This window comes from Eulemur rufifrons, chromosome 24 (assembly GCF_041146395.1).
Source record: "Eulemur rufifrons isolate Redbay chromosome 24, OSU_ERuf_1, whole genome shotgun sequence".
Taxonomy (NCBI): Eukaryota; Metazoa; Chordata; class Mammalia; order Primates; family Lemuridae; genus Eulemur; species Eulemur rufifrons.
This window is the reverse complement of record NC_091006.1, coordinates 30,326,896-30,345,905: the sequence shown is the minus strand read 5'-3', so window position 1 is coordinate 30,345,905 and position 19,010 is coordinate 30,326,896. Positions and strand designations below refer to the sequence as shown.

At 45.1% G+C, this 19,010-nt stretch overlaps 1 protein-coding gene across 1 annotated transcript in view; it reads right to left on the bottom strand.

Annotated features, from left to right (window-relative positions):
* The window catches only part of IGFBP7 (insulin like growth factor binding protein 7), a 52,031-nt gene extending 34,377 nt beyond the window's left edge, over positions 1-17,654 (bottom strand). The window contains exon 1 of the mRNA XM_069458466.1: positions 17,146-17,654. Within this exon, the coding sequence (XP_069314567.1) occupies positions 17,146-17,620 (475 nt within the window). The 5' untranslated portion in view covers positions 17,621-17,654. The remainder of the gene's footprint in view (positions 1-17,145) is intronic.
* Between the last annotated feature and the right edge of the window lie 1,356 nt (positions 17,655-19,010).

The window sequence follows — 19,010 nt, the reverse complement described above, 5'->3', positions numbered from 1 at the left end:
AATACCCGTTCACTGACTGCTAAGTATGGGCACTCACAAGTGTAACTGATTTAACCCTCTGGACAACCCCGTGAAGTTGGTGCTGTCTCTCATTTTGCAGAGGAGAAAACTGAGGCACAGGAAGGTTGCATAACTTGCCCAGAGTCACAAGGCTTGTAAGTAGAGCTGGGACTAAAAACGAGGCAATGTGGTTCTGGAACCCAGGCTCCTAACCACTATCCCATATCACTTTATAGGCAACCGAAAGTTCTGCCTCAACAAACCACTCTACGAGTACACTACTTGGTGTAGTCGATGGAAAAGTGGTAAAGGATCCAGTGTTTGACTTCAATCTCCTCTTCTCAGTCTTCAAGGCAGTTCCTCTAGCTCTAAATTCTAAGAGCTTCCATACCTGATTATAGATTTCTCTTCCTCGTTTCCACAAAACACCTTACCCTTGATGGGCCAGTAATATAAATATGCATTGCCTATTCACTTGTGTCTTTAGGGTTTTTTTTTAAAAATGGGCTCTACCGCGTTCCTTTGATCTTTGTGTTTAATGCAGACTGAGTCCACGCAGGGCTGGCTAATCCAGAGCCCCCAGAGCCCCGAGCACAGTCAGGCATTTCAGAAATGCACTTGGATAATAACCAGGAGATTTCTCTAACAATGGAAAGTTCCCAGCAAAGTTGTCAGGGCTCAAGAGGACCAGCTCCACCACCTGCTCCTGCCAACCAGGGAGCTGCCACCTGTGTAGAGCTGGCTCCTGTCCACAGGGTCCCCAATCCTCGTGGCTCAACGCATTGCCTCCTGCTGCAGTTGCTTGTTTCTTCTTGTCCTGACCCTGGTCATTCAGCACCGAGATAATTAATGCCTTCCATTTAGGGTGAGAAGAATGACCTTGCTGTCTACGCAAGTAGGGATCATTTATTCCATCTACAAAAGCAGCACACATCTATTTGGCTCAACTCAGAGGATTTCTCTTTGCTGTCTTCTTGTTAAATACCATCATTTCTTCAAGCAAAATTGACATTGTCATGATTTCCATGTTTGTTTTTTTTAAAAAAGAAAACAAATTGCAGGTGATTTCTTGCATTTTGTGTTGTGAAAATTCACATCCCCGTGTACTTCATTAGTGAAAGCCCTTTATTCCTCACCTCTCAACACTTCTGGATGAGATGCAAATAAAACCATTTCAGTTTTCCAGTTGAACAGCCATGAGAAAAAAGAGAAAAAAGAACAGTGCCTTGCTTATCTCCACGTTACACATTAACGTGGTCCTCCTTGCAGAGGTTCTCCAAGGCAGGCACACTTTAAAAACTTAAATAACTGGCAGTATCATTACCCTGGTACTCCAAGGCCAATGCAAATGCCTGGCTGTAGCCTTCAGTTGAATTCTGTACAGAAGCTTCACTCTTGAGGAATGCAACAGAAAATGAAATGTGAAGGGAAAGGAATTTCCCAATTTCTCCACTAAGATGTAATGAAAAAAAAAAAATAATGAGAGCTCAAGGGAAGAAGAAAGCTAGGAAGTCAAGTTCTATAAGAAACCTTTGCAGGCATCTTCTGTCCAGCAATCTCCCCTCCTCCCCTTACATCTAACTGTGTTATTCCCACCACTCTGATGCCATTTGTCTCACTAATAATAATAAATAATAAAATAATAATAAAAATGACCATTACCCTCACCACCACCACTAACACTGCCTCTACCAGCATTGACTGAGCTTACACTATAGGCCTGGCACAGCACAAGCTCTTCCATGTATTATCTCAGGTAATCCTGGCAAGAATCCAGCGAGGCGGCTATGCTTATCAGCCCATTGTATAGATGAGGAGTCGAGGCTTTGAGAAGTTAAATGGGACTGATGGCGCTCAGCAGGGCAGAGCAAGGTTGCAGGGTGAGTTTGACTCCAGAACTTCCACCTTGATCATGATTCCCGGTGTTCTGAGTCCTGGCCCACTGCCAGGCCCTTTCCACCCCACAGGGCCAACCATACTGCACCGTGAGCATCTGAACGGATGCCCACGAGAATGAATGAACCAACAAACAAGGGGATGAACCAACAAACAAGGGAATGTACTTTCTGAAGACTCGGTTTCCAAAATAATGTACTTTATCTCAGAAAAGCAGGAAACGTCTAAAACTGAGCATGGGAATACTTACGATTTCAAAGTGGGATCATTTCTCCACCTGCCCAAGGTTCAAAGGTGGGAGTTGACTGTCCTGCCTTCTACCCACATTTGTCCTGAGTGCCCCGGGCTACAGGGGTAAGGGCTGAAACAGCTGAAGAGCGTTGGCTGCAGACACACCAAGAGTTTTACTAAAGTTGATACCAGAACCTTTTCTTCCAGTACTGAACCCTCCTCTTCTCATTTACAAGGAGCTTGCTGAGTTTACTTTTCTTACTTTTTATTTAGAATTGACTGGGGAGAATGTCATCTTACCCATAGCCCCGCCCCCCGAGGACAAGTCAGCAGACAAACCGATCAGCCACTGGGGAGGAGGGTGCTCTGCACCACCAATGAACGCACTCCGGGTCACACAAACTCTGTTGCTTCCCTTTCCCCTGCAAAGGGGAGGTCTACCCGCCTCTCGCTCGTCAACCCCTCCTCCCTGTCCCAGGCCGGTGTTCCCGGAATCCTAGGGGGTGCTGAGCACGCGGAGAGATGCCATCTGGTCCTTCTCACCTTTCCTCTCCCGGAAGTCAACACCCACTTCCTCCACAGAGCTTCCCCCTTTTGTCAGCGCAGGAAGTGAGGATCCCAACCTGGGTACTGAAAGTGGGCCTTGAGGGGATACCGTCTGGAACATTCCTGGCCTCAGGGTGGGGCCCAGGGAACCCGCCCTCAATGGCCCAATGTTAGTTTAAAACTTACTGGGTAATTGCTTTAGAATTGCCCATTTTTCACAGAGCCTATTCCTCTTCTTTGGCCCATCCCCAGCTATGGGTTCTAAGTATGAAAGCCTGTTAGGGTATTAAAAATGACTGCTCAAATGCTTAAGAATTATGACGGGAGGAAGCTAATGTTTAGATTTATCCCCCTCCAACCCCTCCCACTCACACCATAGACCACATATTTTCCCCTTAAAAAGGAAAACATTCCTGACCCCTGTTTAAGTGTTTATCAGAAGTTGTCTGGACTTGAAGAGTCTCTGAAGTCACATTCTTTATTAGTCACATCCTTCTTGGTGTGCGGGGTGACCCTCCTGTGAGGCCAGGAGGAATGCTTGGACCTCGTGCAGAAACCATTTGGTGCTGGAAGCATCAACTACCACCCAGGGATTTTCACTTGGCCCAAACACGAGCAGAAGCTGAGCAAAGAACTTGAGTTTCCTGATGGTGGCGGGGCTTCAGTTTTGAATATGTACGAAAAAAGAAAAGTCCTCTTAGCTCTAATCCTGTGGGGCCTTGATTTTAAAACAAAGCCCCCAGCATGGAGCTCAGATCCAGAGAGGGAAAAGTGGAGGTTCTAGGTCCTCAGCACAAAATAAGGGACTCTTCAGAGTTTGATCTTGGCTGTGAAATGCTCCTAGTTTGGCAACGTAAGCAAATCATTTTGCCTTCCTGGTCCTTGGACATTGATAAATTAGTTCACGCTTGGGCTTTTATGTGAGTAGTTTGCATCCAATAGACTTTGGGTGAAAGGCACTGTGTGCAGAAGCAGCTAGGTGATGCTGGTGCGTGTGTGAGAGACAAAGGCAGGACTAGAGCAACAGAAAGTGCACTGACTGGCAGGAAGGGCAAGTGGGTTTTGATACCAGTTCTCAGGATTTTTACTCAGTCCTCAGTTTTTTCATGTCTAAAATGGGAGGTGGGGCAAGGGCAATATACATAACCTAAACTTTTGTACCACCATAATATGCTGAAATAAAAACAAAAAGAAAAGAAAAAAAAAAAAAAAAAAAGAAAATGGGAAGGTTGAATAGTAGTGATCGAGGAGGTCCTTTTGGGGTCAAGAATCCTTTCTGATTTTTTGTCTCTATATCTTAAGTGGAAGAAATAGGTGTAAGCTTCAGCTCAAAGGATATCAGTTACAAAAAGACATTCTGGAATCAGAGTCTGAGTTTGCAAAGGATGCTCTGGAATTTTCCTCTCTTGACCAGTGTGGGTCCCAAATTGTGGTCTGAGAGAGCCCTTCTGATACCCCACAACCTAGAGCTGTCATGTTTGAAGTCTCTTAGACTGAGATGATATAGGGGAGCGGGCAGGGGAAGGTAAATGGTGAACTAAAATATCCCTCCAGAATCATTCTAGATCTATGAGTCTATACTTTGAATTTTAATTAAATTTTTGGTTATTACAAAAAGGGAAAGATAATACCTTCACATTTTTACATTGTTAGCAGATTTGATCACGTCGCATTATATGATCACATTATATGAGGAATACCTATGATGTAATGGTACAATAGTCTTTTAAAATATTTTGTTGATATTTAAAAAAATACAAAAGTACATGCACATTGTAACAATTTAAATAATATGCAAGTATACAAAAAGAGAGCAAATTGTCTGCTTTAACCCCATGATAATCCTAACCCTCAATAACCTATATGTATACATAGTCTTCCATTTTCTTTTTTTAAGGAAAAATTTCATACCTCCTACCTCCGCCTCCTGAGTAGCTGAGACTGTAGGCATGCACCACCACACCTGGCTTAAACTGCCTTTTTTCAAAAAATAACCAATATATTATGTATTAACCTTCTTAGGTTAATACCCGTTGATCAAACTTTTTCAATAGCTGCAAAATGTTCCATAACATGGGTTTAGCTCTTTAAGAACATTCAGGATGTTTCAATTTTTTTCTATATATAAACTATGATACAACAAATATGCTTACACATATGTCCTTATGTATTAGTACTTTTGTTTCTGTAGGACAGGTTCCCAGAAATGAGATTGCTGGGTCAAGGGGTATGAGAATGTTTAATTTTAACAGATACTCCTAGATTACTCTCAAAAAGCTTGTTAGGAATTCTTGGTCTTGGCAACAGTGCATGAGGGTGCTCATTTCCTCATGTGTTTCCTAGCAGTGGGAGTTTGGGATTTTCAAAACTTAGGCCAAGTTGAAGGGGGAAACACTGTTGGTTATTGTTGTTCTAATTGCATTTTGGAGACTATTTGTGAGGTGGAGCAGCTCTTCACATTTATTGGCCATTTGTAGTTGCTCTTCTTTTAATTCACCATTTGTAACTTTTTTTTAAAAAACAAATACAACATCTTTATTTGGCATCAGGTATCCTAACATTTGTTCATTGCAGTTCCTTAAAAAACAAACCAAAAAAATCAGAACCAATTAATCAAAAATAAAGATCCAGTGGCCCTATTTACACATAGCAAAGACAGCCCAGGCATCTCCCACGCACACCCCCACTTCCCAACCCGGGGATACAGTTAAGGGGTTAATAAGCTTTGGGGAGTGCAGGGGGCGGGTTCCACATTTCATCAAGTCTCATATAACCCCTCCACGAAGTCAGGGTGCCTCAGCCAGCCAATAGGGTAGCAAGACTGTGATTGGCAGCTTCGTTTTCCCTCTCTGGACGTCTCAGAAAATAACCCTGCATCCAGCAACTGACAGTGTCCTGAATTCCATGAGACTCAGCCATTTCAAGGATCTGCCCTCCTTGCTTTTCCCACCGCTCCCTGGATCATTAATGATCTGATTATATTATATCCCAAATCCCAAAACCACTAAAAAACAAATGGCCCCTGTGCTACCCTCCCCCAGACAGCCAGCTCTCACCTCTTTCTCTCTCCCTCTGTGAGCACTTGAAAGAGGCCTGTCTTCAAGGGTCTCTAAGGGTCTTGGTGTCAGGGAAGCTGCCTCAAGGCCACACAACAGCCTGAACTGCTAACGTGATCCTGCGCGGTGGTGAGGGAGAAGAGACGGCCTCAAAGTATGGGACATAACCCCACAGGTGGGCATTCATCATTACTCAAGAGCTGCAGGACTTCTGTCCAGTCTTTCCTTGCAAAGGTGGAGAGATTGCTGGGAGGGACAGGACACCTCCAGCAGGGGGACAGACAAAAAAGGCCTTGAATGACAATACCCCCACCCCTGTCCCCAAAGAGGTTAGGCTGAGGCAGACGAGGCACCTCTAAAAACCCCTCCAGGGAAGAGGGCATCAGCCTAGCAGGAAGGGTTTGTGTGACACCCAGCCCTAGTCCCATACCCCCTCCAAAAGTCTCAACGACCTGGGAGAAAAGACTGTCCTCCAAGCCCAGAGGACTGTTTATAACTTTTGCCCTTTTTCCTATTGCGTTATTTATTAACCTATATGAGCTCTTGTATATTATAGATACTTTCTCTTTTATCATATATTTTGCAAATAATTTCTCCAGGCTGTCATTGTCTTTCCATTTTGTGTATGGTTTGGGTTGCCATCATGTCATGTAAGCTCACGAGGGCCATGATGGTGGCTGTTTAGTACACTGCTGTATGCTCAGTAGCAGGAACTGTGCCCGGCACACAGTATGTTCTCAATAAAAACAATTATTTCGTCAATAGATGAATGAATAATAAGCTTAAAATTTTAATGTGGCTGAGTCTGTTAATTTTTTCCCTTATGGTTTCTGGGTTCTCAGAATAGCTCTATTTTATTAGTTTAACTTTTTTGCAATTACTCCTTTAATCCATCTTGAATTAGTTTTTTATTAAAAAATGTTTTTTTTTTTTTTTCATTTGGAGTCCTAATCCATCTTGAATTTGTTTTGCATGTGGTATGAAACAGGGCAAACTGACCCCAAACTTTGGCCACAACTTGGTGTGAAAAGCATAACATGAAATGCAAATTCTTTTTAGAATTTATTTTAAGGTGTTCTTTTTTTTTTTTTTTTTTTTTTGAGACGGAGTCTCCCGCTATTGCCCGGGCTAGAGTGCCGTGGCGTCAGCCTAACTCACAGCAACCTCAAACTCCTGGGCTTAAGCAATTCTTCTGCCTCAGCCTCCTGAGTAGCTGGGACTACAGGCATGCGCCACCATGCCCGGCTGATTTTATATATATATATATATATATATATATATATATGTATATATATTTAGTTGTCCAGCTAATTTCTTTCTATTTTTTTAGTAGAGATGGGGTCTTGCTCTTGCTCAGGCTGGTCTCAAACTCCTGAGCTCAAATGATCCTCGTGCCTCGGCCTCCCAGAGTGCTAGGATTATAGGCGTGAGCCACTGTGCCCGGCCATTCTGCTGTTGTTTAACTGAAAGGGGAAGTAGAACCAGAATTAACCTTTATTGAAGGCCAATTATGGGCCAAACACTGTGCTAAGCATTTAAAATACATTAACTCATGTAATTCTCACAACCACCTTGTGAGGTAGGGAGTATCTTCATTTTACAGGTGAGAAAACTGATGCTCAGAGAAGTTAAGTAAGTTTCCCAAGGTCACACAGCCAGTGGCTAAGGTAGAATGTCATAGCCTGGGAAATGATCAGGGGGGAGATGATAAAATTGAATGGAACGTTGTTCCTAGTCTCAGAGTTTTTGTGAGAGTAGAAAGTAAGTGTAAGGGGCAATGTGAAAAGATGCCAAGCAGGAAGGTCTTAGCCAAGTGACAAGAGATTCTCCTCTAGGTTGAGGGACCTATAAGCCGAGGACAGCCACCTCTCTGTACTAAAGGTTCCAGAGAGGTGCTAGAGAGAGGTGGGCTTCCCTCAGTGTGAAGGTTCACCTTTCCAACAGGGCACATAATCAACCCACTCTTAATTATTCATCCATTGACTCAACAAGTATGTGTTGAGTACCTACCACCCCCCAAGGACTGTTTAGACACTGCGGATTCAACAGTGAACAAAACAGATAAAAAGCACTGGGCTCATGGAATGTATGTTCTAGTGAAATAATCGAAAGATTGACTCATGTAGCTTTAGGTGAATACTTTTCTTAACATATTGTGATACCCAAACTTTAAAAAAAAATCTCAGCAATACTGACACATTTCCATTTTGCCTGATTCAGACAAGAGCAGTGAAATAGCCAGGGAGACAAGAAGTAGCCAAACCACCCACGATGCCGGCACTGTACTGAGTGACCATGTTTTCTGGGGCTTCCACTTCCTGCGGTCTACTAGGTATTCTGAAAAGTCCTCCTGTTGCAAAACACTAGCTCCTGGATAAACTGAGCCCAAATTGGCCCGCCATTACCATAATGATACCAAGGGAAGGAGGCATCCCCAGAGCGACTTGAACTCTTTTTGGAACAATGGTTCTGAACCAGGGTTGGACATTAACTCATCTGGAAAGTTTTAAAAAGTCCTGCTGCCCAGGTCACATCCAAACCAATTAAATCAGAATCCTGGAGTGGAACTCAGGCATCAGCATTTTGTAAAGCTCCCGGGGTGATTCCTATGTACGGCCGAGGTGGAGAGCCACCGCTTTAGCAGGTGATGGAGTGCACGGCATAGAGAGTTGGTCGTCCCGGCGTTCTGCAGTTTCACTCAAAATTGCTGATGCTGGTGGATCGGAAAAGTTATTCAGCTTCTTGAACCTCTTCTTCACACCTTCATGTCTTTGCTCTCCACCCCACGCGGGGAGGTGGACCTTATCGCCTCTCAGATAGATACAAAGAACCAACCTAAGCAGGCACCTTCCTGGGTTTAAGTATGCCTGTTTATAGTGGAATGTTTTGATTTTTTAAACGAGTTCCTGCTAAGCTGAGGCTATGTGTGTAAGCCAAAGAAGAGACACATAAAATGCAGCCAAACCTTTTATTATTTCCACCAATAAGACTCTAACAGCCAAAGATAATACCCAATGTATACCTAATGGACACTAATTATACTCTTTTTCTGCCAAACTCTGTGCTTCTGGTTCACATTGCTCTTGAGGGCCAATACTTCAAACTTTTTTTCCCTCTCATGAACCATTCAACAAAAAGTATTGTTATTATGCCTGTTTTGCAGATAAGAAAATTATAAATGAAGGAGGTTAGTGTCATATAATAGTTAAGTGGCATAGTGGGGATTTGACCCAGGTGGTCAGACTCCAAAGTTCACTTCCTTAACCACTCTGCTGTATTTCCTCCCATGTACCAGCCGGTCTTGGCTGACCCAGCACAGAGAGGTGAAAGCAACTGGTAGGGACGGGCCTGGGGTCAGCCCTGGAGACCCACCAAGCCCATAGTCACCTTGGGGTTGTCGCTATCTCCCCTAACCTTGGGCTTGTCCTGAGAGGGGCGAAATGCCTGGGGCTGATGTATGGAGTGGATTAGGATCCTAAGACATCTCAAAAAATTTCACCCCAAGGGAGTGTCAAGAAAAGAAGGGCTGACCTTCTCTGCCGGATGATGTGGACTGAGTCGGCTGCCTTTCAGAGGCAGCGTGCCAAGTGTCTGCCTATTCAGGCCTGCGGGGGAATGTCAGGTGTGGCTCATGAGTCTGGACATGGCGTTAGGGGGAGCGGATTGAGCAGAACTCACCATTTATCAGGTTGCTACTCGATACTCTGTAACTACGAAAGGGTTGCTCGGGGTGGCAGGGAGGAGGAGTGTGGAAAGAATACGACATTTCTTTGAGCTCTGTTAGACAGTAAGGAGGGGCAGCCTGCAATAATAGGCCAGGCAGATAGGTGAAAAGAAACCAGCCTCAGATGAGAGCACATCAGGAGGTGGGAATGAGAGACCGGCTAGCTGCTCACTTTGCACATCACGACTGGGTCCTGAACAGGCCCACCCTGCCCTGCCAGGTACCGTCTAGTGAACCAAAGCCTGGGTGGTGCAGAAGTCAGATCAACTTCTCCCTCCTGCTCTGAGGCTCTGATCTGAGACACACCTGAGCAGAGAGGGGCCTCTGGCTCCGAAGCCCTGGCCTGTCAAATCTCTGGCAGCATTTTGATCTCTGCCCCGGCCTGCCCTCCCCAGCTGGGCCACGCATCTCTAATAAGCGTCCACGCTGCGTGGATCCTGGCCTCGCCTTCTCTACTCAGAGAGTGCTGCTGGGTAAGCATTTTAGTCTCCATCAAACGCGCTGTGGCTTCCTGAGGGGGGTCCTTTGGAAGCCAGGGGTGCAGGGTAATTGCTGCAGCTGCTATTGAAATTCGCTTTTGGGTTTCTGTTCCCCGAGCAGAAAATTCTGAAAGCTCCCACGGAGAAGGAGCAGGCTTTGCATCCCGCAGGCTTGGGCTACCCTGACAAATTCCTGAAGCCTCATTTCTGTGTGGTCTCTTTCAAAATCTTCTGAATGTTCCAGGAGATCTATTTCTTGATAAATTTTTCTCCCTTGCTTGGGGTTAGGCCAGAAAAAAGCAGAACAGATGTCAGATCTAAAGCTTCTCCAATGCAACCACTTGCCTGCTGGCCAGCTAATCTTCGGTGATGTAAATGCCTTTGAGCCTTTCTCGCTGAGGGAAAAAGACAAGCCTCTGTAGAAGCAGGAGGCATCCCTTCCTCAAGGAAAACAACATGAAAGAACAGGGTGATAGGAGTCAGCTAGCTGCCTCTCTTCCTGTAAGAATATTAAAGCACCCGTTTTCCCTTTCTGAAAGTCAAAATGGATTATGTTTAATTGAGTTCTCAAACCCCTGCATGAATTTTCCTTCTTCTCCAAGTTGTCATCTGGCTGACAAAAAATATGCCTTAATTCCTAAAAGAGAGTAGCCCTACAATGAACCATAGCTTAGATGTGGGGTAAATAGTATTATTCAAGCCAGGAAAATTGATGGTAGAACAGTGCTGGGGTCAGGAGTCAAGGTCAACACCTGGTCTCTGGAATCTGTATGAAGAAAATCACACCAACTCGAGTAGCCTTGGAGATATTCATGCATTTAAGAAATACCGTCTTTCACTGAATGTATTATTATATAATCTGACATTTGCTAGAAGGCCTGCCACACGTACCACAAAAAGCCAATGCAACTCTGACAGTACCAGTCCGTGGCCTGTTAGGAACCGGGCCGCACAGCAAGACGTGAGCGGTGGGAGAGAAAGTGAAGCTTCATCTGTATGTACAGCCACTCTCTATGGCTGGCATCACCGGTCGGAGAGAAAGTGAAGCTTCATCTGTATGTACAGCCACTCTCCATGGCTGGCATCACCGCCTGAGCTCCGCCTCCTGTCAGATCAGCGGTGGCATTAGATTCTCACTGGGGCATGAACCCTACTGTAAACTGCACATGCGAGGGACCTAGGTTGTGCTCCTTATGAGAGTCCAATGCCCGATGATCTGAGGGGGAGCTGAGGCGGTGATGCTGGCACTGGGGAGCGGCTGCAAACACAGGTTATCATTAACAGAGAGGTTTGACTGCACAATAAATGAGTCATCCTGAAACCATCCCTGCTCCCCACCCCCACCTGATTTGTGGAAAAATTGTCTCCCATGAAACTGGTCCCTGGTGCCAAAGAGGCCGGGAACTGCTGCTGTCAAGTGCTACACAAACATCAGTTATCATCACTCACTGCAAGGCAAGAGGTAGAGACAGTCCTCAGCCCCAAGTTTACAGTCTACTTAGTAATAATTCTTCACAGCTATTTGGTACCGTACAGGTTATACAGCGCATTCGCATCCGCTATACAGTTTGACCCTCTCAATAATCCTGTGAAGCAGGCAGACTAAATTGTACCTTCATGTACCATATAGATGCTGACGTTCTGAGGGTGCTGCTTTTTCGTAGTGGCCGACTCTACTTTGAACACGTGGGCTTGTCCTTGGCCTTGCCGGTGCTCTTACTGTAAGGAACTGTAGAGCTCGTGAATGGGGCTTTGTCAACAGTGGGTTCCTAGGTCTCTTTCACCTGGTTTGAACCTTTCTAATTTTCTAGACACAAAACTTCTCAGCAACTCTGGCTGCTTCTGGACCAGTGCCCCACCTGCCGCCCACATTTCCTGGACTGCTGTCTCTTGGTCACCCTCTGCCTGGTGGACACACTGAAGGGTTGGGGGTGGGAAGTGAGAGTGGGGGTGAGTGTGTGTGTGTGTGTGGGGGGGGGGGTGCTCATTGTCAGCTCCAGCTGTTTCTAATTAACCTTACCTTGCTTTCCTCCATAAAATGGTAAAGGCAATTCAACAAATTAGCTTTTTCAAAGGGCCACATCATTTTGCCATTAATCCAACTTGGAACAAAATAGAGTTCAATTATTTAACACATCAATTTTAAATTAAAAAACCAGACATTTTTTCCGCCCACATTATCAACCTGGCTTTTTTCCCCTGACCTCCGCACTTCTTCTCTTGGAGGCCTAGCAGGGGGAGGGACGGTCTTGATGTACCTGGAAAATCCACATAGAACAGGCGTGGGGAAGCTTTCCTTGGACATTTCTAGTCCCCCACCCCCACTCATAAAGAGTAAAGGACTCACTGGGAAATCTTTAAAATTGCCTAAAGTAAGCACGCTCATTAATTTACATACACCTGTTTCCTTCCATCTCAGAGCTTTCTAATGGTGCCACTTTTAAATTCCAAAAACAAGTAATGCTCACATATTTATTCCCTGGCTTAAAAGTTCTTTTGACAATCATTAGGGTTCCCTTTTAGACAGTTACTAAAAACAAGATGTTATTTGTCTTAACAATTAAAAACACAGATGAGGTCAGATCACTTGCGGGGTAGCCTGAGGTGAAGGAAGCACCATAATCTTATCCCCTGTGGGGAGGAATTTAGAAGGCGCCGGCCTTGGACTCTATCCAAGGGTGTTCTGTCATTCAACCATCTGAAAAAGAGCCTTATAAGGTAGTTTCTTGTAGAAGGCAAGTCTACAGTGGACCCTGAGGGCAAGCTCTAGGGACAGGATGGAAATCATATTTCAGGATGTCAATAAATGCCTGCTCAGCTTCATCGTTGCTTCTCAGAGCTGTACAGTGTAAAAGATTTAAAAATTATAAAAGCCTCTCCCAGACGGTGCCCCTCTTCACTGAGGTTACTTCCCAGTTCTTCTAAAGAGATTCTCCTGACTCCCACACGAACATGGTATAGTACTCAACAGTTTTTACTGGAAAGTTCTTCCTGGTGTTTCATCTAAATGTGCCTTGTGGCTATGTAATTCCAGGCCTTTTAATTCTATCTCTTGAAGAACTGAAGAACAGTTGGTCAGGCACCTTTCATTTAATAACGAATTCCCAAACTACGAAGAAACATTAACTTGTTCTTTGGATTACTTTCCTCTGAAAGAATCTTAAATCCTTTAAGACCCTTCTTCAAGGTTGCCCATTTTCTTTTCTAAAGTGTCTTCAGTTTTTCAAATCTTTCCTACAATGCAGTGATTAAAACTGGATAAAGTAATCAACTGATCTTATATATAGAAAACCCCAAAGACTCCACCAAGAGACTCCTGGAATTTTTTTTTTTTCTTTTTGAGTAACTAGGCAGTTACAGAGACTCCTGGAATTGATAAATAAATTCAGCAAAGTCTCAGGTTACAAACTCAATGTACACAAATCAGTAGCATTCCTATACACCAACAACAGTCAAGCTGAGAGTCAAATCAAAGACTCAATACCATTCACAATAGCTACAAAGAAAATAAAATACCTAGGAATATTCTTAACCAAGGAGGTGAAGATCTCTACAAAGAGAACCACAAAACATGGATGAAAGAAATCGCAGATGACACAAACAAATGGAAAAACATCATGTTCATGGATTGGTAGAATCAACATTGCTAAAATGTACATACTACCCAAAGTGATTTACAGATTCAATGCAATCCCCATCAAAATACCAACGTCATATTTCACAGATCTGGAAAAAATAATTCTATGCTTCATTTGGAACCAGAAAAGAGCCGGAATAACCAAAGCAATCCTAAGCAAAAAAAAAAAAAAAAAAACAAATCTGGAGGCATCACATTATCAGACTTCAAACTACACTATAGTAACCAAGTATATAGTAACCAAGACAGCATACTATTGGCACAAAAATAGAGATATAGACCAATGAAATAGAACAGAACCCAGGTATAAAACTATCCACATACAGCCAACTAATTTTTGACAAAGCAGACAACAATATACACTGGGGAAAAGAAGCCCTGTTCAATAAATGGTGCTGGGAAAATTGAATAGCCACATGCAGAAGAATGAAACAGGATCCATGTCTCTCACCATTCACAAAAATTAATTCAAGATGGATAAAAGATTTAAATGTAGGGCATGAAACCATAAGAATTCTAGAAAAAAATGTTGGAAAAACTTTTCTAGGTATTGGCCTAGGCAAAGAATTTATGAAAAAGACCCCAATGGCAATCACAGCAACAACAAAAATAAATAAATAAATGGAACTTGATTAAATTAAAAAGCTTCTGCACAGCTAAGGAAATAATCAACCGAGCAAACAGACAACCTACAGAATGGGAGAAAATATTCTCCCCATAAAGGGTTAATAACCAGAATCTACAAAAAACTCAAGCAAATCAGCAATAAAAAAAATCAAACGACCCAATTAAAAAGTGGGCAAAAGACCTGAACAGAAGCTTTTGAAAAGAAGATAGACAAATGGCCAATAAACATATGGAAAAATGCTCAATCTCACTATTCATCAGGGAAATGCAAATTAAAACCACAATGAGGTATCACCTTACCCCAGTCAGAATGGCTTCTATTAAACAGCCCCAAAACAATAGATGTTGGTGTGGGATGCAGAGAGAAAGGAAAACTTATACATTGTTGGTGGGACTGCAAATTTGTACCACCTCTGTGGAAAACAGTATGGAGATTCCTCAAAGAACTAAAAGTTGACCTACCATTTGATCCAGCAATCCCACTACTGGGTATTTACCCAAATGAAAAGTCGTCATTTTATGAAAAAGACACCTGCACTTGAATGCTTCACAGAGAAAGGGGCACAGCTGACCCTTACAGTGAAGGCTAGTTCAAAGGGTGGAAAAGGTTAAGTGAGGGAGGGCGTGATTGTGGTGCGTGTCGAGGTGGGAAGACATTCCAAGCAGAAGGCACCAGCAAAGGCATGGAGGCATGAAGAAATATGATGTGTTGAAATGTGAATAGCAGACACTCATTATGGCTGGAGCATAAAGGGGGTTAAAGAGAAGAGGTCAGAATAGCAGAATGGAGTTCTATAGAGAAGACCCTCATATGCCCTGCTACGTAGTTTGGACTTTGTCCTAAAGGTACTAAGAAGGGAGGCCCTTGAGAATAACATTTTGATTCCATTCTGAGGGAGAAGAGGGGATGGTACCCAATCGGACCAGAGTGGCTGAAATGAGATTGCCAAGGAGCTCAGATTTAAACGACCATAAACAAAACATATAATCAAGAACTGGAATAAAGAAGCACCATGTTGTTTTTCAATGGTGAGATTTAATGATACATCCAAATGGTACAGAAGTCAATGGCACGCTGTCCAGTTTGCTTCTCTAATTGTCAAAACATATCCAGGAGTCAGGAGAAATACATTAGAGGACCTGATTTTCATCCTGTATGTCTCTGCTATGGCAAAGTACTGCTGTTGGAAGGACCTCACATTCTCTTCTGCTGTCTTTGGCATTCTCCTATAAATGGTCTCAGGCATCAGTCCCCACATATCTTAATTTAAGCTGGGAAGAAAAGGCTAATTTATGTTAAGGTTTCCAGTTTTAGATGCTATTTTTCCTAACATTTTCCCAAACATAAAGAAAAGCCAGCCCTGTACTCTCAAGGGGTTTGCAGTCTGGAGAGGTACCGAAGGGCTGGGTGTGTGTGGTCATGAGGTCACGAAACTGGTTCTATAATGACTATCAGTCTAGTATTTTATAATTGTACTCTGTGTGTGTGTGTTTAGAGATATAAGTAGCAGTAGAGAAAAAGGGATAAAACTACCTATAGGCTAGAAGATGACAACACTTGAATGAACAATCACTGAGCTAACCTTCTGCTCTGCTAAGGCAAGTACCTGTCATTTTTGAAAGACCCTGGGGAAAATTCCCCATTGGAATGTTTATATGAAAATCTCAATATTTGGAACAAATTTGTAAACAAGGCACATTTCCCTTTTAATCATGTGACTGACAAATGCGATCCAAAGGAACAAATGACTGTTTCTCTTGGAAATATATACAGATTTTTAAGGCTGTCATTTTCTAAGTTTAAAGTGATGATACTATAAATAGCTAACAGGGAGTTAAATGCTTTAAGGCTTTCAAAAGCGAACTTCAAGATTGGTGACATGCAACCTATTAGCATGTGGGCTTCTGGAAAAGCTCTAAGGAAAGAATTATTATTTGGAAATTCTAGAGAAAGTATGAACTGTGTTAAAGCAGCAACAGCTTCTGTCATCTCAGTAGAACTACCTCCTCTCCCCTTTCTACCTTGGCTGGGACCAGGAGAGGAGCTGCCAACACTGGATTTCTAACTTTCCCTTGAAACTACTGCTGATGGAAAATGTTACTTCACGCTTTAGAGTTAAAATTTCTCTGTTTTTTTTTTTTCAAGTCCAGACTTCATTTATTTTCCTGTTTCATTTATGGCAAGCTTGGGCTTGTTTGGAATAAAATAAACGATCAAACATAATCTCAAAGGCATTCCTGCTGAGCACTGCATCCTGGGGACAAATTACGCAAAAAAAAAAAAAAAAAAAAAAAAAAGGAATACTTAGGAAAAACAAAATGGTATTAATGTTCACAACATAAACTGCATCATAAAAACATTCTTCAAAGAGTTTGTATTTTATTTTGCCCACAGATAATTGGCTAGTTTGATTACTGAGAATCTGTAATTTCCAGTAAGTGGATTATTTTATTTAGAAACCATGAAATCTGATTAAAAAATTCTTATAATCAGCCAATTAAAGTGGGACAAACAACTTTTTTCCTCTAAAAGCGTTACTTTGTATTTCCTTGTTAAACTCCTTTCCCCATCTCTTGACGTCTCCTCTCTCTATACACCCAAGCCAAGAAAGAATGACGAGAAAATGACATCTCTGGGCTCCCAGCTCTTGCGAATCGACTTGCCAGCTGTTAGCGCGAGCTGGGCGAGCTTTGGGGACCGGGAAGTCTGAGGTCTCGGAAAATCTTTTCTATATATACACCCGGCCCTGCGAGTTGTCACTTTCTTGGCGCACGCACCGAATTCTCAAAATAAAACCACCAAAAAAGAGACGGGAGGCGTCGCCCCCCGCTCCCCGCAGCTGCCAACTCCCCCCTCCCACCCGGCGCCCGGGACGCCCGCGAGGGGAGTCGCGGGGACCAGCGCGGGGCGAGCCGGGCGGGGTTGGCGAGGGAAGCGCTCGTGCCCACCTTGCTCGCAGGTGCCCTTGCTGACCTGGGTGATGGCCTTCTCCCCACGGCTCTCGGCCCGCAGGCTGGCGGCGCGCAGCTGGCAGCCGCTGGAGTAGGTGGTGCCGTCGCTGCCGCACACCGGGTAGCGGCTCTTGCACACGCACACGCCGCTCACCACCGGGCCGCCGGCTGCTGCCCCGGCTTTACCCTTCCGCCTCTTGCGGCTCTTCACGCACTCCATGCCCGGCGCGCAGTGTCCCCTGCCGGCGCCGCCGCCCCCGCACGGCTCGCCCTCGCCGCGGGCGCACACCGGGCAGCAGCCGCACGCGTCGCGGGTCTCGCCCAGCGGGCAGCCCCGCGGGGGCAGGGGCGGGCAGGCGGCCGGCTCGCAGGGGCCGCACGCGTCCGAAGAGGAGGAAGAGGAGAGGGGCAGGAGCAGGAGCAGCAGCCCGGCGGCGCCGAGGAGCAGGGCGCGCAGCGGCGGCCGCTCCATAGCGGGGCGCGGTGGCGGCGGTGTGAGCGCGAGTGAACCGGGGCCGGCCGGCCACCTCCTTAAACCCGCCTCCGCGCCCGGCCGGGCCGCGGGAACCACACCCCGGGGCGGCGAGAGCGCAGCCGCCCCGCCCGCGCTGCCCCTACCGGGCCCTCGGGGCCGGCGCGGTGGGGTGGGGAGCCGGCGGGCGCTGGCATCGGCCGGGGGCGCTCGGCTTTGCTGGTGCTGGTCCTGCGCACCCCCCCTCCTCCGCTCCTGCTCAGTCCCTTGTTCCCGGCCTCCCCCTGTCCCAACCTCAGCCCGGCGGGGATCGCCAGGCAGAGAGAGCGGCTCTTTCACCCTCTGATTTCGCGCCTTTCCCAGCCCAGACATTTGTCCTTCTCAACAACCACAACGACTTTGAGACAACCCAGTGTTTAATTTATTAAATTCTCTTTGGGCCTGGGACACCTGAGTAGTGATTGCTCTGTGGTTTGGGAAGCTCTTTTGAGAACGGCTTAACACCCCCCCATCCCACGTGTGGATTTTGCGTACCCGCTGGCCACAGGCCCGCTGTGATCTTGGGTGGCAGGCTGAAACGACAGATCATTGCCAACCGCTTCTCTTTTTGGAACCTCATAACTGCCTGCGCTCCCGACTCCCTCTGTGGCATTAAACGAAACCCTGTGCTTTCTTGTGCCGAGCCAAGTTTCAGTCCGTGGAGAGCTGGGCGTTGTTTCGGGTTGTGTTGGAGCCCCTCAGACCTCTCCGGGGAGCGGAGCGGAGCTGAGGGCAGCAGGGAGCCCAGCTCCTTGGTGGACGTGCCACTTAAGCACCTAAAAATTGCACACAAAATTGGGGAGAAAACAAACACCCTCCGATCCAGAAAACCTAGCACTGCTTTTTGGCCTTTCTTTAGCATATTCTAGAAAAGTAGCACCGTTTTTTTTTTAAAGGTCATATGTTGACATGACAATTGTTTAAAAAAACAATGAAAAGTCTTTAAAGCAGAGTTTTCCTAAATATTTTTGCCTTTGTCCCACAGTAAGAGATACAGTTTACAGGACCCAGTAAATGATCCCAAATGGAAACAAATGCAGAGAGTGCCCTGTTTCCTATTCTATTCTATTTCTGTTTTATTAATTGGCTGGTCGAGATCCACTAAGTTGATTCCACATTCTATCTACTATGACTATGTATCATGGTTTTAGGTTCTCCAGAAGCTGACCCTGACCCGAGACGAGGATTTCAGTGCAAGCAGTTTACCTGAAAGGCCAGGTCAGGACGCAGGGAAGACAGTCAGTAAAGGGGCTTATCCCTGCAGCCATGTGGAGCCTTCAGGCTCTACAAATTGTGTGTGCGTGTGTGTGCGTGTGTGTGCGTGTGTAGGGTGTGTGGGTGGGCACTGACA